This window comes from Hyperoodon ampullatus (assembly GCF_949752795.1).
Source record: "Hyperoodon ampullatus genome assembly, chromosome: 20".
NCBI lineage: Eukaryota > Metazoa > Chordata > Mammalia > Artiodactyla > Ziphiidae > Hyperoodon > Hyperoodon ampullatus.
In genome coordinates, this window is record NC_136933.1 from 14508986 (window position 1) to 14534298 (window position 25313).

At 36.2% G+C, this 25313-nt stretch overlaps 1 protein-coding gene across 1 annotated transcript in view; it reads right to left on the reverse strand.

The window, feature by feature from the left end:
* Positions 1-25313, reverse strand: part of TNKS (tankyrase) — a gene marked incomplete at its 5' end in the record, with an annotated part of 174371 nt that overhangs the window by 66082 nt on the left and 82976 nt on the right. The window contains 3 exons of the mRNA XM_079726472.1: positions 910-1004; positions 22490-22565; positions 23321-23357. Coding sequence (XP_079582598.1) covers positions 910-1004; positions 22490-22565; positions 23321-23357 — 208 coding nt within the window. The remainder of the gene's footprint in view (positions 1-909; positions 1005-22489; positions 22566-23320; positions 23358-25313) is intronic.

Below are 25313 nucleotides of genomic sequence, written 5' to 3' on the forward strand. Positions count from 1 at the left end.
TCACATGTGGCACAGAACCTGGTGCAGGCAAGAGAGAAACAGCACCAAAAAGAGCAGATTTGAAATGATGGACTCCTCTTCTGAGAACTGTCTCAAGTACTGAACTCTTTCTTCTTGTCTATGTTTCCTGACATGGAGAGGGGCAAAGTGAGCAAAAGCCTGCTCCAGGGCTTCTTTTCTTTATGCTACTCATCAGTGTAATATGAACACTACTTCATCTGGGCAGTCAGGTTAATTATCTTTTAGATATTAAAGTGGCATAATGAGAAATGTTAGCCCATCACATAGGTTAGCAGACCCAATTCACGTGTCCCTGGAGATTAGCTAGGAAAGTGGTACGAAGGTTTCCAAAATGCACCTATTCATAAAATAAATGACATACTGCTTTCTTGGTTCCCAGTCACCTCTCTCCCATATCAAACTTCATAAGGACCTTTTAGGTTTTCTCAGTTTAGATGGCCAAGATTTCATCAGGAAAAAATCAGAATATTGTATACTTACGTATACTTATGATTTTAGTTTATTAGTAAGAGATGGTCCTTTCATACCTGATAAATAGGATAGTTATGTTACCGGATTATCAGAATTTTTTATCTGTCTTTCTAAAGTGTAACTTAAGAGTTGAAAAATAGTAATTGCAATTGAGAGAAACAAATTTTAACTTCAAATAATAGAATACAATAAAATTAAACTAATTTAGGAAATTGTTATGAGAAGAATCCTTAATTAGTAGGAACATGAAAATGAAGTCAAATCACTGTGAACATTCTTAAAATGCTACACAAGCTGTAAGGCAATGGGATATAAGACTTTGTCTAGTGCTCAAAAACTTTAGTGTATCAGATGTTGAAAACAAAGAGTAAATATCCATGAATGAAACCATTACAGGAAATACACTGATACACGTACCCTTTGTCTTTTGCATGCACGTCAGCACCATGCTGGAGAAGAAGCTGAACGATCCGAACTCGGTTGTAGCCCGCTGCTAGATGTAACGGAGTTGACTAGATAGAAAAGAGAAAGAAAAATGTATCCCCCTCTTCAGGTAAATAATTGTTTCTTTGGCATCTAATCTGTATTTATTTATATAAAGACAATGAGTGTTAACATACACAGAAAATACTGAGGTGAAGTGCCAAAATTTCATATTTCCTAACTGGATGAGAGACAATTCACTCATCTCAGGAGTAAATTCTAACTTCAGTGCCATTCACCTACTTCTCCTACTCGTTTTTCAAGGCCTTCAGTTATCAAGCCCTACCCTACCTAATCCACATTATTTCTTAATTTCTTTCCATCATGGACCATTCCTACTGTTCTGGGAAGACAGGTCAGGGCTCATATTCCTCATAATTGGAAACATTCTTCTTTATCTTACTTGCATCCTGTCCACCTTTCAAATTTTAACTTTTCAATCCCAATTCTATCATAAAGAGCTAGCTCTCAAAATTTCTCTTTAATAGGAAAAGCTGAAAAGCATCTCTGAAGAATACTTGAAGAAATTCTAGTGGAAACAAAAAAGACAATGGACCGTATTCATTCCATTAGGCTGCTAGCAATGGGTCAGAACTAATTTCCTACCTTGGATACGATGAAATATGCCAAGATAGTATTTAATTCTTCTATTTTATATACTGCATATGCAGTATAAATACAGGAGGAAAATAAAGTTTCTTCCCAACTAATTTCTGCCACATTTTAACTTGAACCAAGTTATTAAAAGGGGCTCTGCTTACATATAATATGATAATTAAAATAAACTTCTCCTCACCTTTTAAAAAAAAATCAGAAATAACATTACTTTAATTAAAAGTTTCTCTGCAACCACAGCAATTTTCCCACCTCTGCTCATTTATTTAAAGTTTAAATACTGTAATGGCTTTTCACACAGGGTCTAATATACTTTAATGTACTACCATGTCTCATGTCTTCTATTTTGGGCCTTGGGATTTAATAAGATTTTCAATTTATTTTCTTCACATGTTTGGATACAAAAGAATTACTTAATACTGTGCTATCTATTACTGCTTTCAAGGCACCCCATACATTTTATATGTTCTGACAGTCTCTAAGTTTAGGAACTATTTTTGAGCAATACACAGCTAATAATGAGATCAGGTAGTTTGGAAAAGAGTGCTGAATAGGAAGTCAGGAAACACGATCACAGTCCTGGACCTTGTGGAACTGTGAAAGTTATATTACCTACATAGCTCAGCTTCCTCACATGTAAAATGGAGATAAAACCACCCATCCTAGCTATTTCAAAAGTGCATGAAAAGTTTTCTCCCACATATAATCACCTTTAAAATGTAAAATGCCATATAAAAACAGATGATTAAAATTTCTGAATCATCAAACAACAAGCCCATCCAAGTTTCTGCCTTCAGACACCTGTCAAATGTTACTGTAAATGATACCTCTAGGGACTACCAAATTATTTTCAGAACTTATTTTCCCCATCCTTTAACATTTTAAAGATGTTGTTTCACTATTTTCTGGCTTGCATTGTTTCAGACTAGAAATCTGCCTACATGCTATCTTTATTCCTATGTACATGTGATTTTTCTTCTGGATACATTCATAACTTCTCTTTATCACAGACTTTAAGAAATTTGATTTGTGATGTACCTTGGTACAGTTTTTTTTTTTCCTTCTTTTTTTGGTGTACGTGTGTGCTTGGGGCTGGCTGAGCTTCTTCGATCTATTATTTACAGTTTTCATCAAATTTGGAAAACTTTCAGCTATTATTTCTTCAAATATTTTTTCTGCCCTCTCTCTTACCATTCTCTCTTTTGGGGACTCCAATTGTACAGATGTTAGGTTGTTTTCAAAGCTTGCTTTTAAGCTTTGTAAGCAGGCAGAGCAGCCTTTGGTCTAGGACTAATTTTCCCCTTCTCCTGAAGCATTACCCTTTTGAGTACTCTATGATATCTAATGAATTATGACGTTTGTCCCTTCTGGCTGGTGGCAACAGAAATGATGAAAGTCTCTGTGAGTTGCTAGGATTGTTACCTCTAATCCTTTTGGGTGGTTCCTTTATCAGCCTCAGGTAGTTTCCTCATATCTGTATTAATCAGTACTCAGCTGAAGATAGTAAGGGGATCCTTTGCAGCTCTCTGGAGCTCTCTTCTCTGTGCAGCTCTCCCTTCCCTGGTCCTCCACCTTGCTAACTCTTGCCACCTTGGTCTCCTCAATCTTCTAATTCCATCTTCTCAAGTCAGGGAAACCACTGGGTGCCTCCTAGATTTTCCCTCCCTGCATCAAGGCCTGGAAATTCTTTCTAAGCAGCAACCTGGCGCAATCACAGAACTCACCTTATTTGATTCCTATCACTCAAGGATCACTACTATGTACTGCCTGATGTTCAACTTCTGAAAACCAGTTTCATATATTTTATCCAGTTTTTTTTTAATTGTTTCAGGAAGGAAGGTAAATCTAGTTCCTTTCACTCCTTCTTGGCCCACTTTCAGGGCTGAATTTGACTTTATACTGCAGTTGGGAAGCTTCCTCAAGAGACAGTAACTACTTTGGATCAATGGTCAATGTGTCAGTAAGCTCTCATAGGACATAGCTGACATTTAATATTATAATGATCCAAGGTGACAATTTCATTGCTGATGCACAAAAAGATTTTCTTTTTGTCATATTAAGTATCTCTTACAAAATTTTATTTGTATATAGTTGGGTCAATAATAGTATTTATTTCTTATTCTTGAAAATAAACTAAGTCCCTAAATGAATGAATACATATACACACACACTAATTGTTTATACAGGAGGCCAAAACAAAAAATTGTATCTAGTTTCCGGATTTTAAAAAATCATTATGAGAGTAAAAATTATCTATAATGCTTTGAAAATGGTAATATAATTTTTAACTTGTATAATTTTAAAACTTATATAACTCAAATAAATTAGAAGGCTCTGTAATTGAAATGGTAGAAAGTGATAGAAGGCCTGAAATAGAGCAGTTGTTAAAAAATGGAGTTGAGGAGTGAGTGTCAAAAACTATTAGGAAGGAGAATTGCTAGAATCTGATAATTGATAATAAAGTAGTAAGGGATATAGCAGTTTCCAGTTTGGAAATGTCAGTGATAGAGGAAGGAAAAGAAGGAAGAAGGGAGGGAGGGAGAGAGGGAAGAATAGAAGAGAAGGGAAGGGAAGGGAAGGGAACCCAAAGGGAGAGAATGTGAGGTTTGGGTTTATTGTGTTTGAGTGCCTATACGATACCCTAGCGGTAATGGGACTAAGCATGGAGTTTTGGAAAGATCACTCTGGTTACTCAATAGAGAATAACATGGAGAGGGAGGGCAAATCTGATGGCAGGAAGACCTGAATAGAAGCCTGCAGGACTAATCTAGGAGGGAGATAATGACAGTGTCAGTTAGCAAAATGGTAGCAGCATCTAAGTAGAGGTAGTTGAGCTATGGGAGCGATGAACTCACAGGGAGAGTGAGTACAGAACAAGCAGGATGAAACTTTCTGAGGAGTCATTCCAATGTGGATGCTAACTGTGCAAACTAAATAGTATCATTGGAAGGCACATAAAAATCTGTGAAATGCCTGCAATAAATTTGAGGAAATGGTATAAAGCAAAAAGAAAAAGTACAAATTGAGAACAAATGATGATTTGAACAAGCTTATACTACTAAGAGTCCAGGAGTTTTTCCTCTAGAAAAAAATTTACCACTAAACATTATATACTAAATGCTATCTTCTGATGCAAAGCAATTAAAATCATGTGATCTAGTGAATGGTTACCACATAGTGCCAACTTTATACCTCAACAACCAAATGGCATAGCAATGATAAGAGTAATTTTCTAAATGCTAGGATAATTAACAGAGTGTAATTTTGGTTTGGAAAAAACAGAAAAGCAGGCCCATTTGTAAAATACTTACACATGTTACTTGATAATTTTTTGTTGGCTGTAAACTAGCAAACACAAGAATCAAACATTTAAGGCATCACTGTGCGCAGGACAGCAATCACTGTCAGTTTGCACACCTCATATTTATTCTTAAAACAGATTTTTTGTTGGGAATACTTTAAAAGTCAAACATGTAGAGCGATAAAAAGAATAAAATAGGGGGCATCTGTGGTGGCGCAGTGGTTGAGAATCTGCCTGCTAATGCAGGGGACATGGGTTCGAGCCCTGGTCTGGGAAGATCCCACATGCCGCGGAGCAACTAGGCCTGTGAGCCACAACTACTGAGCCTGCGCATCTGGAGCCTGTGCTCCGCAACAAGAGAGGCCGCGATAGTGAGAGGCCCGCGCACCATGATGAAGAGTGGCCCCCGCTTGCCGCAACTAGAGAAAGCCCTCTCACAGAAACGAAGACCCAACACAGCAAAAATAAATAAATTAATTAATAAACTCCTACCCCCAACATCTTCTTTAAAAAAAAAAAAAAATGAATAAATAAAATAAAAAACACGTAGGGTGATAAAGTATGAAACAACTGCAAATATAAAAACTCTATAAAAAACTCATCTTAATATTATTCTGCTGTAAGAGAAATGTTATTACTAATATTTTCATATTGTAAATGTTTACAGAAAAAAGAATCCTTACTTAAATAAATCTCATAATTCAAAGTTTTCTTCTTGGAATCAGGCCATAGGAAACATAAACATATATATGCATTTATCTTTGCTTTTTATGATATAATTTGCAGCATACAATAATGCATTAACTTATCCTACACATACATGCATAGTTAAAATAGGAACAACTGACAACCTGTTATAAAACTGTGGATGCACTTTCACAGAAGTGCAGGCAGCACAATATAAGGAAGTGAGCAGAGGCTTGCCTTGGGTTTGCATTCCTCCTCTGCAAAATTTACAAGGTATATGGCTTTGGACTAATTTCTTAATGTCTCTGAGCCTTGGTTTCTAATATCTGTAAAATGAGGATTATAATTCCTACCATATAAGGCTATTTCATGCATTATAGATAACTATATAAAGCATCTAATACAGTATCACATAGAAAAAGCTCAACAAATGGTGGTTATTACTTATTATCACCTTATTAAGTATCTTAGAAGTGATTTCTTAATGGTCATTTATCAGTCCTCACCTTACTTTACCTATCAGCATCATCTGACATAGCTGAGCACTTCTTCCTTCTTGAAATGTTTTCCCCTTGGTGTCTAGGACACCTAGGTACCCACCCTTCTTTCCTGGTTGCTCCTCACTTTCTTGACATTGGAGAACTCCAGGACTGTGTCCTTAGACCTCTTTTCCTCATTAGCTACACTCACTCCTTTGGTGATCTCATGCAGTCTTGGGGCTCTGAACAACATTTATATGCTGACAACTCCTCAATTCTATCTCCAGTTCAGTCTTCTTTGCTGAACTCCAAACTCTCATAATCTAACGTCCTACTTGATACCACCTTACTACAGATATACAGGAGACACTGCATGCTTATCATGTCCAAAACCGAGCTCTTAGTATTCCCTCCAAAAGATACTCTGCAGAATTTCCTATTGCTGTTAATGGCAACTCCATCCTTTTAGTTACTCAGGTCAAAAACTTTGATAGTCTTTCTTGATTGTCATCTTTCTCTCACACACTGTGCTCACTGCATCAGACTATTTCTGTTGGCTTTATCTGCAAAGTCTCTCCAGAATCCCATCACTTCTCACCACATCTACTATCACTATCCTGGTCTAAGCACCACCCTCTCTCAGCTGATTGGTTGTAACAGCCTCCTTGCTTCCAGCATAATACTCTGAGAGCCTACGAAACATAGCAGCAGAGTGATCCTGTTAAAATGTTAGATGTTCCGGTCCTCAGCTCAAAATCTTCCAGTGGCTCTTCATCTCACTCTAAGTAAAGCTGAAGTCTTTATAATGATCTAGAAGGCCACAGACAATCTCTCATTACTACCTCCAACTTTCTGACCTCATCGTTCACTCTGGTTCACTCCAAATAGCTCAACTGCCATAATTATTAATTTGCTAAAAAAACGAAGGGCCTACAAGTAACAAAATATTTTCCCACTTAAATTTAATTTCACACATGACACCTTAACAAATCCAAACAATGGAAGACAAAGTATTCCTAAGGATTAAATATCAAAGCAAGAAAATCCTATAGATACACAATGCAGTCATCACCTTTGGAAGACCTATATATTATTATGTGCCTAGAATATCAAAATTTAATTTCCAAATATTTTTTTCCTACTGAGCAAAGAAATCATGAAAACTATGTCTCAAGATTTAAATGTATTATTACATATTCAATCCTAAGGGAATTTTAGCATTTAACAGAAAACACACATGGCTATCTCACAAATGACTGCTGGGTACTGGGGAAAGGTTCCTCAGTTTGTTAGTACTGAGAAAGCTTTTGAAGTTAACACAGAGACAGAATATCCCAATCTTTACAGCACTTCTCATCTAAGAAACATAAAATATTATAAAAATTCTTAATTTCTTAAGACTATTATTATTGTTCTATTTTTATAAAGTACAGGCATACCTCAGAAATATTGTGGGTTTTGTTCCAGACCACTGCAATAAAGTGAATATCGCAATAAAGCGAGTCACAAATTTTTTGGTTTCCCAGTGCATACAAAAGTTATATTTACACTATGCTATAGTCTGTTAGTGTGTAATAGTGTTACGTCTAAAAAAGTGTATATATCTTAGTTAAAAAATACATTATTAAAACGCTAACCATCATCTGAGCCTTCAGCAAGTCATAGTAGTAACATCAAAGACCACTGATCACAGATCACCATAACAAATATAATAATGAAAAAGTCTGAAATATTGTGAGAATCACCAAAATGTGACACAGAAACATGAAGTGAGCAAATGCTGTTGGAAAAATGGCGCCAATAAACTTGCTCAACGCAGAGTTGCCACAAATCTTCCATCTGTAAAAACACAGTGTCTGAGAAGTACAATAAAGCAAAGCGTAAAACGAGGTCTGCCTGTACAAAATTTGGGGCAATCCTTAAACAAGATTTTAAAATGAGATTCCAAAATACCAGTACTCCAGATTAATATCTCCTTTCCTCTTATTCTGTCTTTGCACACTACTTTTGCAACAAAAAGTGGTCACTAAAAAGATTGCCAAAGACGGTCTTAAAACTATTTGCCACAATCTTTTACTGTAACACTTGTCATGAAATCATATAGTTAAATATTTATGTGTCTGTCTCCTCTAATCCACTGTGAGCTCATTGAGAATGAACAGCATATCTTAATTTTACGTTAGAAGGCTTAACACAGTGCCTCATACTAGTAAAAAAGAAATGAAAGTTATGGTTAGCTTTTGATTTACGTTAATAAAAGAGAACGGGGGATATGAATAATCCAGCTTGGTGAATTTGACTTTGAATTTGTGTGAAAGATTTACACCACATTTCAACACAGGCCTGTGTGATGTTTGAAGCGTTCCCTAGGAAAGAACAAAACCACAACTGAGAAGCCAGGATGTAAGTCATCAGAGAGCTGCCTAACTTCATGATGTGTAGTGTATTGAGGTTTTCTTTAAGATTTCCACTTTGACCTAGATCAAATCTCCTGAATTTTTCAGATTAGGGTAACCAATTCATCCTGGTTTGCTCGAGACATTCTTAGTCTCAGGAAACCCACGCATCCCAGGCAAACTGGGATAGCTGATCACCCTACTCTAGGTAGGCTTAATGCTGAATGAGTTTCTTGGTTTCCGGAGCTGTCCCAAGTCAGAAAGTAGTGTGTGTGTTTGTGTGTGTGTGCCCACCTGCAAGGGCACACATGCATTCAGAATAAGGCAAGACTTACTACTTTACCAAATTAGGAGAAGAATCATAAAACTTTATCATCTGCTCAGATCTTTCAGTGTTCACCTGAACATTCATGTACTCATCACCCAGATTCAACAATCACTTATTATTAAGACTTTGTTACACTGGCTTCTGTTATCCCTTTTATTTTCCCCACTGAAGTATTCTGGAGCAAATTCAAGACACTACATACTTCCGTAGGTGCCTCTAAAATTTATGGGCAATTTCTTTAAAAAACCCGATATTATTACATCTAATAAAATAGTGGTAAATCTTTGGTATCATCTAATGCCCATGTCAGCATTCAAATTTCCTGTCTGTCTCAAAAACTTTTAAAAGTTCACTTGTCAGATGTCAGGAAAAATACATTTGGTTATTGGGCCATTATGTTTCCCCAAATCTACGACAGTCTTTGTCCCTCCTTTCTTTCTTTTTCTACAATACTGACAACGCTCCTTCTGCAATTTGCTTTTCTTCTCTTAAAATATTAGCACATAGAGGTCTATCTTATTCTTTGTATAGTATTTCCATTATGTAGCTGCATCGTAATTATTTAACCATCACCTTATAAACGGACATTTACAAATGTTCCAGCTCTGCTCTGGTTATCTTAACAAAGCATATCTCATTCAAACTTATCATTTGGTTAAGATAGATCAGTGTTCCCCTTCTACAAATAAAATATTGTATCAGCCTTTAATACAAAACTCCCAGGAAGATATAATAACTGCATAATCAGAGCCTATTAAATTTCTTTCAGGCAAGAGAGACATGATTAATCTGCTTGTGAGGTACAGCTAAGAAGTTCTTTGAGACAGTGATACTTAAATCAGAATCAAGCCAAATTAAAAGCTAGAGAATCAATATGGGCATGAGTCCATGGAAATAAATATATCTCATCACTGATGCCTGTCTTTTGAAGAGGTATTTGTAGTACCATAATAAAGAATAGACAGTCTCCTTGAAGTTTCTCAACTCTTGGGCTATTATAATAATAATTTAAAAGAGAAACTATCTGGAAAATGAAAATTGATGAACCAAAGTAGAAATAAAATTTTAAAAAGATACTTTATTCACACCTTCCCCCCAAGCTGTATCTCCTTTAACTTGTCTCTTCTACAGAATGCACTTTACTAGATCCTCTAATAATAATGACTTCTTTCCCATTATGAGTCTTTTTTTCTGGTCCTGGGATTCTTTTTTTTTTTTTTTTTTTGCGGTACGCGGGCCTCTCACCGCAGTGGCCTCTCCCGCTGCGGAGCACAGGCTCCGGACGCACAGGCCCAGCGGCCATGGCTCACGGGCCCAGCCGCCGCGGCATGTGGGATCCTCCCGGACCGGGGCACGAACCCGCGTCCCCTGCATCGGCAGGCGGACCCTCAACCACTGCGCCACCAGGGAAGCCCTGGTCCTGGGATTCTTGGTCAACAGTTCTCTAAAGCACAGTGCCTAGAGCTAAATACCCTAATAATAGATACAGTCCCATCACAGCGGATTATATCAGGACTAGTTTCATAAACAGACATATTACTCCTACAACCTAACAGTGTTTAACGTATTAATGTAATGGCAGGGAGTTGGGTAACAATAGTACTGGCTTCCTCACAGTGTTATTTTCTGGCTAAAATGAAATAAAACATATAAAAACATTTTGAAAATACCAAGTATTTTATTGAAATAACAGCTAAAATCTACTGTGTACTTTCTACGTATTAACTTGTTTACTTTACACAACTACTACCAGAACTAGAAACTATTATTATCTCCATATAACAAATGAGGAAACTGAGAAACAGGGGGGTTAATACAGCAAGTTAATAGCAGTGTCAGAGATCATATGCAGGTAAGTCTGACTTCAGAACTCTCATTCTGCCTTCCTTCCTTTCCATTGGCTGGGCACTCAGGTTCTGGACAGTATGTTCAGAAATGGATCAGTATGGCTGAGAGGCAGGAAGAATTACTCTTGGTAGGCAGGGATTGCTTTGGTAGTTCTGACTCAACTCAGCACTCAGATCAAACCCTATCAATACTGAGAGTGTGACCATACTATTGGATGAGTGCCCCAGAAAGGTAGGACTTTTTTTTTCCTTAAATTTGAAGTATAGTTGATTTACCTTGTTGTGTTAATTTCAGGCATACAGCAAGGTGATTCATATATATATATATCCTTTTTCAGATTCTTTTCCATTATAGGTTATTACAAGATATTGAATATAATTCCCTGTGCTATACAGTAGGTCCTTGTTGTTTATCTATTTTATATATAGTACTGTTAATCCCAAATTCCTAATTTATATCTCCCCTGCCTGTCCCCTTTGGTAACCATGAGTTTGTTTTCTATGTCTGTAAGTCTATTTCTGTTTTGTAATTAAGTTCATTTTAGATTCCATTTTTTAGATTCCACATATAATTTGTATCACATGATATTTGTCTTTCTCTCTCTTACTTCACTCTAGGTCCATTCATGTTGCTGCAAATAGCATTATTTAATCCATTTTTATGGCTGAGTAATATTCACTGTATGTATGTATGTATCTTCTTTACCCATTCATCTGTTGATGGTCATTTAGGTTGCTTCCATGTCCTGGCTATTGTAAATAGTGCTGCTATGAACATTGGGGTGTATGTATCTTTTCGACTTAGAGTTTTCATCTTTTCTGGATATATGCCCAGGTGTGGGATTACTGGATCATATGTTAATTCTATTTTTAGTTTTTTAAGAAACCTTCATACTGTTCTCTATAGTGGCTGCACCAATTTACATTTCCACCAACAGTGTAGGAGGGTTCTCTAGAAATGTAGGACTTCTTTTTTTTTTTTTTTTTTGCGGTACACGGGCCTCCCACCGCTGTGGCCTCTCCCGTTGCGGAGCGCAGGCTCAGCGGCCATGGCCCACGGACCCAGCCGCTCCGCGGCACGTGGGATCCTCGCGGACCGGGGCACAAACCCGCGTCCCCCGCACCAGCAGGTGGACTCTCAACCACTGCGCCACCAGGGAAGGCCCTGTAGGACTTCTTAACAAAAGAAGTTATTTAAAATAATAAGCATCAGGACTTCCCTGGTAGCGCAGTGGTTAAGAATCCGCCTGCCAATGCCGAGGACACAGGTTCAAGCCCTGGTCCGGGAAGATCCCACATGCCGCAGAGCAACTAAGCCCGTGTGCCACAACTACTGAACCTGCGCTCTAGAGCTCGCAAGCCACAACTACTGAAGCCTGCGCGCCTAGAGCCCGTGCTCCGCAACAAAGAGAAGCCACCACAATGAGAAGCCCACGCAACGCAACGAAGAGTAGTCCCTGCTTGCCGCAACTAGAGGAAGCCCAGGAGCAGCAACAAAGACCCAACGCAGCCAAAAAATAAAATAAAATAAAATAATAATAATAAGCATCAGGGAACATGGAGGAATAACAGAATATTGAAACTGGAGAAGAAAATTTATCTGCTTCTTTCCTAGTGCTGGATTTTTCTATGTATCCCTAACAGTCATTTGGTCTTTTCTTGAACTAAATCCCTCCAATTGATTCAACTGCTTCTTCAAGAATAATTTCTTGAGTACCTTCCTGGTCACCCTCTGACTGGTCAGTATCCCTCCTGAAATTGTGAAACCCTAAGTTTGGTGCTAAATCCAGATATGGTCTGGATATGCATTCAAGCAGAGCCAGATGACAACCTGTCAGCATTATCAGAGTAAAGCTTCCCACATTGCACTGGGAAGTTGGACTAGTTGCCATTTAAGTCCTCTTCCAAATAAAGTTCTATGAGGTAGAATAATGATTGATATTTTAGTCTCAAAGAGTATGCTTTTCCAAAGTAACATATGTAGTCATCTTTAGGAAGGAACCTAAGGCATTTGAAAATTTGTAGAATTTATGAAATATCTCATAAAACAAAATTTCTGTACTTCAATTGCCTTATATAGTAAAAGTTTATTTTTTAAAGTGAGTCTATAAAGGACTATCCTTACTTTAAGTGTTATGTATGGGGAAGAGAAGGATAGGGGAAAGGAGATGAACAGACAATAAAGAGTGGGTAATCCATAGGGTAATTTTGTGAGAGTGAAGCTCTGAATGCCAACTTAATTAAATTTTAACTCAACATTATCATTGTGGAAACTCCAAGGGGATTCTTCAACAGCCAGAAATTTGTGTTTCTCTTTTTCAGCCTCAGAATCAGCTGAAGAATTGAAATGTATGCATGAAAATGAGTTTCTAGCGTCCTCTCATAGGGTTTGTATGGGAAAGAAAAAAGAATGCTTAGCACTTTCAGAAGGCGCAACATTAATTTTGCATTGCTTAATGAGAAACTGCTGGCAGACTTTATGGAAATCAAATTTCTTGGTCTGACAGTAACCTGATGTCTTATACTTTTCAAAAGAAAAGTTTTCACAATACTCAAACCTCACATGAATTCCTTTTTATAATTAATATTTACAATCTTAGGTTTTCAAATCTAAACATCAAAGATTCTAACTAACGTTCAACAGACAGATGACTTATTCTGGAAGTACAAGGAAACAAGTCCACCAATTGTCATTTAAAGATTATTTATGGGGAAATCATTCCACCTTAGATCCTTGGACAGTCATTTCAACTGTATAAACTAGAGAATGAGAAATTCCGTTATCTGATTTTAGTGTGCTTCAGAGCTCTAGGACTTGGGAGACATGCTGTTACCTCAAAGTTCCTTCAGTGATCGAGTCCTGACATTTCTGAGTTTGCACATGTGAATTCAGCAGCCAAAGGCAGCCAGGAACAGAGGTCTCTAGCTCTATTCCCTGCGGAAGCCTCCTTACCCAATTCTAATGGGTACTGAACCCTCTCAGACACTAGGAGATTACTTTAGGGGATTTTTTTTTTTTTTTTTGCGGTATGCAGGACTCTCACTGTTGTGGCCTCTCCCGTTGCGGAGCACAGGCTCCGGACGCGCAGGCTCAGCGGCCATGGCTCACGGGCCCAGCCGCTCCACGGCATGTGGGATCTTCCCGGACCAGGGCACGAACCCGTGTCCCCTGCATCGGCAGGTGGACTCCCAACCACTGCGCCACCAGGGAAGCCCTAGGGGAATTTTTATGGCATTCAGAGTAGGGTATTACCATGTTACTATTGAAAAATTAAAGCATCTTTACAAAAGGAAAATCAACATATGAAGTATTTTGTATTTAGTCTATTTCCAAATTTACTAATTTGACTACCCAAATATGCGTTTCAAATAATTATGCACAGTATTTATAGTGTTTTTAAAGTTTTACTATTGATGTCATTCTTAGCAGAGAAAGACATTTTCTTATTAGTCACTGAAAATAGCCTTCTTTTAAAAAGGATATTATTAAGATTCTTGATACTTTAAGAAATTTCCTTTTATAATTCTAAATTAATTAAGCAAGTGAGACAATGGATGAATATGCTTCGGAGGTGGGGGAGGGGAGATTTCCTGAACAATTATTATACTTCTTTAAAAAAGAAAAAGAATGTAGCATACAAAAATAACCAGGTGAATGTTTGTGTCTGCCCTTCCAGTTTACATGTTGAGGACCTGACCCTCAACATGATGGGATTTGGAGACAGGGCCTTCAGGAGGTAATTAGGGCTAGATGAGGTCATGAGGGTAGAAGCCCTCAAGATGGGATTAGTGCCCTTACAAAGAAGAGACAGCCAAGAGCTCTCTTTCTCTCTCAGCAAAAAGGCAGCCCTCCACAAGCCAGGAACCCAGTATGGTATGGCAGCCCGAGCTAACTGAGACAGCAGGTAACTGGTACACAATGAATTAAGAAATTAATTGTTTATATTGTTTTCATATTATGGCCAAACAACTGTTTCTAATAATACCAATTCAAAGCTACAGATTGATAAATATCAGAGTTCTCAAATCCATAATGAACTCTCCACTTTTTGCTACCTTTCCTTAGGCCAGAAGAGTTTCTGACATCAGACTTCTTTTTGTAACTAAGCAAGCCTTTTTCACACACTAAGGTTCACCCTTTACTAAAAGGATTTTAAAACTTTTTGTGGAATAATCTACTGTCAACTGACATTAACTAAACAGTCTAAGCCAGAGAGACCATAATCAAACCGTAATCATTAGAGGGCTATTTTAAAATATCTTTATTATGTAATAATTAATAAATAACTATATGTAAATAACACCACTCACAATTCCACTCACTAAAGAACTAGGACATCAACAATAGCATAAAGTGACCTTCTGTGTTTCTACCTGATCTCCTAGTCCCTTGCCACCCTGCTAGATGGATGTTTTCCAAGCTACTGCTGCAGTTGTAATCTAACCTACCCTATAAAGTCTGGTACACTTGGAGAGTCAGAAGAAGCACTTTAAACTTAGATTCTTACAATTTTAAAAGGATATACTGAAATATCACTTTTGTAATTTGGCTTCTAAAGCAAATTTTAATAATGAATCATATTCCCAGAAAAATGATTTAGTACTCGCTCCTTTTTTATCCCTCAACTAATCCAATATTGAAAACTGCAGGAAACTTGTATGTTTTGGATATGAGTATAGGAGAAACCGAAGTTCAGAGGAGGGTGGCTAAGCTGAGCTTAACTGAATCCCTAAGTTGTTTTTTTTTTTTTTGCGGTACGCGGGCCTCTCACTGTTGTGGCCTCTCCCGTTGCGGAGCACAGGCTCCGGACGCGCAGGCTCAGCGGCCGTGGCTCACGGGCCCAGCCGCTCCACGGCATGTGGGATCCTCCCGGACTGGGGCACGAACCCGTGTCCCCTGCATCGGCAAGTGGACTCTCAACCACTGCGCCACCAGGGAAGCCCTGAATTCCTAAGTTTTACCACCTGCTTTTTAACACAGGTCCCTTTCTACTAAAAATTCTTTTCTCAAAGAGAAAAACAGAACATAGTTGGCATGGGTACTAATTACCCTCACCAGTAGAGATGTCATGCTTGACAAAATAGAGACTGTTTTAGTAGTAGTGATTCCCTAATGAAAAATAAAAAAGACATTTTCAAGCCCTTATTGTTACACAATGAATATACACATGCATAAAGATTTTATACACTATATCCCAACATAAGCAGGCAAGAAAACTTGCTCCAAGGGATTTCTGCATTACTGTTAAGACATGCACTGTTCAGCAAGATGTACTTTAAAGAAGTGATTTGATTAGATATATAATTAAACTTAAAGTACTTGAAGAGTTCCCTAATGCACACTCACTGCATTTTGACCTTCTTATAATCCCAAGTAACATCTAAACTATGAGCCAGAAAAGTTGGACACTAAAAAATGGTCTGACCTTTTATCTACCAAGATGTGGCAGGAACAGAGGAGGATGATAAAGGCCACTAAAGGCCACAGGGAGCCACGCATGGGCCCTCAGGTAATGCTAACACTTTCTTAAAGGGGAAAAAGGCTGTATATAAACTTTATTCCAGATACCAGGAGTGTTTTATCTACCGACTCTTACATAATCCAAGTCTGTATCACTTACTCTGATGAAAAATAAGTAACAAAATACATTAACAATCTTAAAATGTTAGAGTTGAAAGGTAAATTGGAGCTCATGTGGCCCAAAGCCATTATTTTTTAGGCTAAAAGACTGAGAACTCAGAGATATAATAAAACTTGCCATGATCACATAGCTAGTAATAATTTTAACTTAAAACTTGGTCTTCTAACTTCAACTTCCTGCTTTTTCCTACAATGCCATGACCCATAAAGATGTGCATAAAATTATTTTTTGCTTTCTGAGGGAAAAAAAATCTTAATTGTAAGATATAAATACAAAGTAATTGAACATATCAAAAGAAATAAATATGTTTGGTGATTTGTTTAAAAATCTTCACTTATTCTTCCAAGCAGCTGTGAAAGAACCATTTTCAGTAATCCGCCTGAGAAATGACGCAAACTTTCTTGACCAATAGACAATATGCATTGAGTTATATTAAATATTTTCTTATAGCAGGGGTATTTCAGTTAGCTATTACTATGTAACAAACCACCCCTAAAATGGTAGGTTACCTGGGTGGCTCTTCTGCTCTCTGTGGTATGAGCTAGGTGTTAGGACGATTGGTGTCACCTGGAGGCTGGACTGGACACTCAGCTAAGATAAAAGTCTAGGACACGTGGAGAGTTAGAGTCATCTAGAGCCTTAACCAAGCTTGGTGGGTCTTTGGCTAGAGGCCTCAGTTCTTCCCCGCATGAACTTCTCCATACGGCTGCTTGTGCTTCCTCATGGCCTGGCAGCTGGGATCCAAGAAAGAGTATTCCAAAAGCAAGAAACTGCAGCTACCAGGCCAATTCCAAGGGCTAGTCCTAAACCTGGCATGGCATCACTTCTACTTCATTTTATTCATCAAAGCAGTCCCAGGCTTAGTTCACAGTCTGTGTGGGAGGGGACTAGACAAGAGCATAAATAATGAGTGGCCCGGTTCATCGAGGGGTTGTCAAAGTAACAATATGAGGACTGTTAAAATCCTGTTCCAGCAAAATATTTAGAGAAGACTTACACTGAAGGAGGGAGGTGTTAACCAAGAATACTGTATTAGAATAAGACAAATTCACATAACCCTAAAATTTAAGTATAAATTGCAAAAACCATTGCATTAATCCTACATATTCTTTGTGCTACACTGGATGTGCTTTATGGAATTCAAATGAATGTTGTGGCATTAGTTTTCAGCTGGATATTAATTTTTAATAAATATATTCTTAAAATGGGTATATGTATCTTATGAACACATTTATGAATTTATAAGCTGCAAAAATAAACAAATTTAATTTATTAAATGTGATGTGGGGTGGGGAGGAGACAAAGACCAAGTTCCAAGACAATTAATACAATTGTATGCTTTGTAGATTACCTGTTAACCTACATTTTATTCAAATGCCATCTGGGACTGAGCTTGGTAATAAAGACAATTTAAGTGGAGAAGTGGGGGATGCAGAAGTACTCAGAAGTATGTATGTGTCCATTCTAAATACGCTCAAAAGCAAAAAATGTATCAGAGGAGTAGGGATCTAATTTTCTGAAGTTCTTCTATGTGCTACATTTATCACATTATTTCATTTAATCCTCTCAAGTGTCTTGTGGAATGGGTATCATTATCCCCATTTAGTAAAGAATACACTGAAAACTGTAGAGCCATAGTCACACACTTAGAAAGTGGAAGAGCAGAGAACAGAATCCATCCGTTTGGCCTCAAAGCCTATTTGCTCTTTCAACTATATCACATAGTTTTTTATGGTATCTACAAGGGATGGTACTAAATTCTACTTTATTTCTGATTTATCTCTATTAAAAAATAGTTTTTAAACACTTTACTTTTCTCCATTTCCAGAGTCTTATTCATTATTAACTATTTTATGGAAGCAAACATTTATACAGTAGAAATCCGACATTTAGAGAAACTCTTCAGTTAATCTTTCTGAATTTAAATCATGCTCCTCCAGTTGCCTTTCATCTAAATTTGTGATTTCTTACAGAAGAGCATACATGTCTAAATACTAATGCTTTAAAAATAAAAGAGCTAGAAAAAAAATCTCACCTTAAATCTACACTTTGTATCACAGCAAAAGGAATCATTTTTTTAGGCACTGGCTTCAATGTCCTGGATAATGTCTTCATCATTCTAACAATTTTGAGCTCCTTGTGAACCAATACCATTAAACACAGTTATCTCCCATGACACTTAGCACAGTGACCTATACATGGCATGTATTGAGTGCTGACTGAATGAACAAAAGGAGCAGAAAGAAACTACCATAACATTGAATATTTTATAATAAAAACAAAATTCCAACCAACCATTAGTTACTTTCAATATTTGGTGACATACAATTACAGCAATAGTATGCATAGTAAATGCATGCAAAGATACATATTATTTCTATTTAGGAATATATACAGTAATGCCAAACTCCAACCTATTCCTTGTTATAAGGAGGGCATAAATTTAGGACATTTATTTTGGAAGGGGATAAAGGCAGCCAGGAAAGGGACCTAAAAGAACTCTGAAGAGGGTTGAGTGTTGGAATTATCTGAGATGTATTCAAATACTTATTTTCATTCATTGTAAAAAGGTATCCTTATAAAAATTAATATTGCAAAACAAGAGACAACCACCATCTCAAATTTATATATCAAACAAGACCAGAATATTTGGATAATTGCTAACAAAATGTCTGATCATGACAGAACATGCTGTAAAGAGAGATTAAAGGACAAGACATCTAAGTTTGAAAATATAGGAATTACAGAAAGGAAGCAATCTGTTTTAAGGACCTGGTTGCTGCAATTCAAAATAAGAAACTATGGAATGCTATGCCTAATCACAATGGGCAGGAGACAGAAGAACAATAAATTATATCTATGTCCCTATGTTTCTAAAGTGGCCAGCATTAGAACATGCGTGTAATTGTATGAAAGTAGAATTTTAGAACAAAACATTATAAAAAATGTTCCTGCCTTTGCTTTTTAGGGAAAACAACAACAACTGGAAATTTCTAGAGTAGTCAAGCTCTGCTTTGATTTACATGTCAAATAAAAGCAAAATATAACCATGTAAATTACTTAAAACCTTATTGGTACTTCACTATTTTCAGATTCTACAGGTTATAAAAACAAATGTCTGTGGGAAATAAAAATTTTAACCACTGAGATATTACCTAATGGGATAATCATCAAGTCACAGTACAGAATTAAGAGACTATTTAAATTTACACTGTCACTGTACAAGCCCACGTACCACTTGGAAAAGGAATGCTGACGTCTAAACCCCCCACATATATCTAGGCAATTTCTCCACCCACTAGTTAGTGTATAAGGAACATTGCTTTTCTAAAAACACTACAAAATTGACACTTCCATGGGCTTTTAAAATGTACAAACCAGGAATCGTAGTAAAAACAGTGACAGGCAAGGATTCAGCTAAGCATTGATACAGTCATTTAAAAACCTGCTAAAAATGAATTTGATTCTGCACTGTGTTCTAAAATGCAAATACAAGAAATAAAACTTCATATACCTGACTAATTTATTATACATGTAAAGTACCTGTATCCTCTTGTTTATATACAATCTGACTTCCTAATTCTGGATAAACACATGCTAATGGCCTGGAAAAATACTAAATATATAAGATTGACTTGTAATTCAGCAGCTAGATTTGCTTACACATCCTCTTGATATCAATAGCAAGAAAACAAAAGAGACTGTCATAACTAAAGGATCTTTTCCCAATCTCCATCAGCACCCACAATATCTACCACTTCACGGCTTTACTGCAACTGGTATATCTAATAAGAATTGCTCTGTGCCATAAACAAGGGTAATATCTAAATATGAACATTATTCAATTTTAAGCATGAAATTTTATTTGCATTTTGCATACTGATGAACAATTTTGAATGATTTTTTATGTTATATGCATAGCACCAAAACCTAATAAATGCTTCAGTCTAATTTTATTTTTCTATCTAATTTGAGAAAATTGATAATCTAAAAAAGTATAGGAGCACATTTTGGAAAATTATTACATTATTTATATGTTGTGAAACCTTCGGTATAATAGTAATATTTGAGACATGTTCTTAAAAATGTTCTACACATTAAAATATATAATTCTCCCTTGTGGTACAACTACTCAAAAATAAATTGATAAAATAATACTAGTAATAATATATAATAACAGAAAATATACAATTCCCCATTCATATACTTCTGAGTTAATTTTCTAACTGGCAAAGAGCACAGATGATTTTTTTCACTCGAAGGATAAAATTATGTTCCTCTGGGAGCATATTCGTAGCCTAAGTTTCTGCTACATGCAAAATGCCAGGCTTGGTCCGGTATAAAAGAGAGCTAATAGCCAAGTAGAAGAAAAAGATACGTATGAATAACCACAATTCAAGAACTCTGCGGTAAATGCCATAGAGTAATACAGAAAAGGAGCCATAGGAATTTGAATGAGGAATATGTTAGTTTCAGCTACAGGAATAAAGGAAGTGTATCCTCCTTTGGGGAGGAGGAAAAATAAAGAAGTTCTACATATTTGTGTAGGGATTGAGGCAAGGAGAAGAGGTAATTTGTTAATTATCAGTGTTCACACTCCTTAATTATTTTGATTTACTGAGCTAGGAATGGGGCTGTCAAGGTGTAAGGGTAAGTAAGGATGGGAGAATGAGGCTGGGATGGAAACTGACTCCTGTTATAGTAATCTCACATAAATTTTGGAATATTAAAATGGCTGTGGAAAACTGAAGTAGGCTGGGCTCTAAAAGAGCTCTGTCTAAAGATATAGCTGCATTTACAGATAAGAAGGGTTCTTTCTGCATAGTGATAAAAGTTGCCTTATCTACTAAAAGGATCCAAACAAAATCTGGAACTCAGAGTAACTCAAAGAAGTTAAAACTCCCAAAACAACTTCAAAATTGAAGGGAAAATGAGCAGTTACCATTTAAAAACATCTCCCAAAAGTCATTAATAGTACCAAGTAAATCTTTGCTAATTTATAGCTTTATATATACATAATTTAACCTACCATGAAAGTAGAAGTCTCTCTCCAAATTATCCAGAGAAACTAAACATTCATTAGGCCATGTGAAAAAATATACAAGCCATCTTCAATAACAACATATATTTGGAAGGATTCAATTCAATGCCACTATTATATGTGTTTCATTAGAATAGGGAAAAAAGTGAAAGGAAAGCTGAATAATTTTAATCTATAAAATGATCACTCAGAGAAAAATGATTTTTTAAAAGCAAAACAGTTAATTATTTCTAAGGGGTACCATCCATCTTGATACTTTCCATAGTATATTTTCGATATGAATAATTCCAAAGGAATTAATTCTTTAAATATTAGGTACAAGAAATTCCTCAGTATCTGCAATGTAACTTTAAAAATGTTTTAGGTTTTAAAAATATAAAAGCCATCCTTTAACCTTAAAAAATTAACCAACATTTTAAAAAAGACTTTATAGTACAAAGTGTTTTGTTTTTCCATATCTATAAGGCAAATCACTGCAAAACTTTGCGGTCAGATACCAAAGGCTATAAAGGATTACATTTTCTGTCTCTATTCAGCAAGAATATGAAGCAGATAATGAAGATACCACTGCATATTTTATATATTACCTTACATTTATGACAACTGTATATTAATACAGAATATTTTTCTCTGCTTTAATACTTTCTTTCAATATATAATGATGAAAACTTAGCCAATAAAAAAAAAAAAAGCAGGGCCATTACAATAGACCTAAAAAAATCATTAGCATTTTCTCAGCTTTAAATGGAAAAAGTGTTGGTTGTCTAGCAAACAAATTTTCCTCTGCCAAAAAGAAATAAAAAATATATCCTAACCAAGATGGGTAATTAGGATATGAACAAATATTTCTAATTTCCATTATCATACACAGAAAATAATATATGGTGTTGTAATTTTAATCACCAAAAAAGCTGCAGTTCCATTTAACAAATAACTTTCAGTGTCTAACATTTAAGAGAAAAGGCTTAAGATCCATGCTTCACCAGCTCTATGAACATGTCACAGCAGCATTTCATTTTACGTTAAAAGGTACCAGTAAAATACAGCCATATATATATATGTATATATACGTGTGTGTATATATATGTATATACACATATATATGCCAACTTTAAAAATTTTAACTGTAAAGCAAAAAGAAATCACTGAAGGGGAATATTATATTTTAAATGACTTACCTTTCGCCCATCACTTGCATGGCAATTCACATTTAGAGGAGTCAGTAAAGCCATTAGTTTTTCTTCATTACCACTCCTACAAAAAGGTAGTAAGTCAATTCCTATAAAATTATAGCGCTTCTTATGAATGTTTATGGATATTTTTCACAAGAGAGTAGAAAATGATATAGGCTTGCTTTGATTTCTTTTATATGGTTCTGAATGAATCTCTTTTGCTTTATTCAATTCAATCAATATATTCCTAATAATTCCTGTTAATCATCATACAGTGGTATATCATAGATAAGGTAGCTTTCTACATTTTTTATTTATCTGCATAAAGTCACCTTCTTAATTACAAACAAACTTTACTCTGATAAGTGATCTAAAACACTGGAGTTAAAAACACATATAAAATACTGTAAAAAGCTAATCAATTAAATTATAAGTGAACAAGAACAAAAGAAAATGGGTGAGAATTTTAACATTTACTTCATGCCCCTCATTCAAGCTTGGCTAGAAAAATTTCCAGAGAAAAATAAAGATATAGGTATTTAAATACTCCAAGAATATCATTCGAAAAGCTCTGCAACTCGGGTTTGCAGTTACCTTAAGAAATGTTCCAAATAAAATTAACCTTACAATCATCACCATATTGAAAGACAGTCTCATTTAATACACTAATTGTGCAAAATAAAGTATACAAAGATTTAGTATAAGGTCTTATCCGCATTATCGTATAAAACCCAAGCAAGACAATAACATGTTATAATTTTTATAGTCCTCCACCTGCCCTCCTCCTTTTCTCCCTTAAATGCATTATACTCACTTAAAATGAATGGAATCACTTACCTAGCAGCTTCTAGGAGTTCGTCTTTCTTGTATTCACCTAGATGATTGCAAAATATCATGCTGTTAGCATTTGGCAGAAGACAGATTAAGAAATGCAGTAGGCAGCAAATAGAGAATTAAATAGAAAAGAACAGAAAAAGAGAGTCCACACCCCGCTGGGTGATGGAGCCGTGACGTTAGCCAGCTTGTGAAGGCAGCATCACCAGTGCCTTGGAGACGGGCAGCAAATTGACGCAGCTTCTTGTCCAATCCTCAGATGAAATAGCTTTCTTCAGACGACCAATGAATGCTAAATCTCGTGTCCAGAAACACATTCCCTCTGATAACAGCATGCCAGTTGAAGACAATGTCCCCTCCCCCCTTTTCTATTCAGGCTGTCACAGTATACTTGTGAAGCATAATACATTCTGAGACAAAAGCAAAATAATGTGGCTCTTTAAAGGTACAAATTACTAGTCTTCAAAAAACCTCAGTTTTATTTGTAATGACATGGAAAGTTTTGTCAAAAAAAAAAAAAACCAACACATTAATTACCATTGCTGAGCTTTATAGCAGAAGAAAAAAAATATCGGGATCATGAAGCCTTTGCCTCGATAGGGTAGGTCTCTAGACTAGAAATACGTGAACTACGTACCAAATGCTATGAACCCCTTGGAGGCAGTGCTCTAAAAACCAAAACAGTGAATACATCCTTAAATGACAATAATATTCTAACGTGCTGCAACCTACACTTTATACAAATTCAATACCAAAGTTTAACAACAATGAATCTTAAAAATATTTTTAAAAGGAGACTGGGGTCTCTGAGAATAAGCAGACATCCAACTATTAAGATGTGAATAATTTTTCTCCATTCTATTTTTTAATATATCACGGACTGAATATAGGTATATAATTTAGAATCTTCAATACAAATTTCTTAGGGCATTCAAGAACTAACAAACAAGTCTTTGCAAGCACAACTGAAGGCATTTTAGTAATATAGAGTTTGCTCACTGAATAAATAAAAGCAACAGCCAGGACCATGATTCAGGTATAATATGCTGACTCAGTTTGCTATATCATTAAAGAAATAATTATACAAAATGTCTAAGCAAGTAATTATGTGAAGGCAAATAATAAGTATACATATAAAAAATAAAATTTTAGATTAAAATGTTATAATTCTACTAAGAAATAAGCTTAAACTACTTTTAAAAATCTTATCACTTATAAATATGGATTTCTTTGCATTTTGTTTATTTTGCTACAGAATGCAGAATATTGTTGCAATTTTTTTTTTCTTTTTTTTTTTTTGCGGTACACGGGCCTCTCACTGTTGTGGCCTCTCCCGTTGTGGAGCACAGGCTCCGGACGTGCAGGCTCAGCGGCCATGGCTCACGGGCCCAGCCACTCCGCGGCATGTGGGATCTTCCCGGACCGGGGCACGAACCCGTGTCCCCTGCATCGGGAGGCGGACTCTCAACCACTGCGCCACCAGGGAAGCCCTGATGCAAATATTTTAAGGACGTCTCAGGACCATCAAGCACATGTTTAAATTCTATAACCCTTCATTAGCAAATATTTTTTTAGTTTAAAATTTTGTCTTGATTCTTAGATTAAGATTTTATTAAAATCTAGAAACTGTAAGCAGTTATTTTCAAATAAGGAAAAAGTTGTTAAATATCTATTCTCTCCTAAGGGAATTTTATATACCAATAAAGTCACGGGCTCAACAATATACATGGATAAGCTAGAATGCATGCTTCATGATAAGAGTCGGTCTTTCTAATTTCCCATGTATTGTATTCCAGATTCTTTAACTGATTGACAGTTTAAGATTTACATTATTCTAATCCCCCACAAATAAGGTTCTTGTCTTCCTAAAACCAAAGACCTACCTTTATTAAATGTTTTAGGTGGCAATATGGAAGTGAATGAGTCAGTTTAAGAATCTCCTTCTGAGAAAACAGTATGACGCACACCCTCTAACGGCTTAAGAATCAAGAGCAAA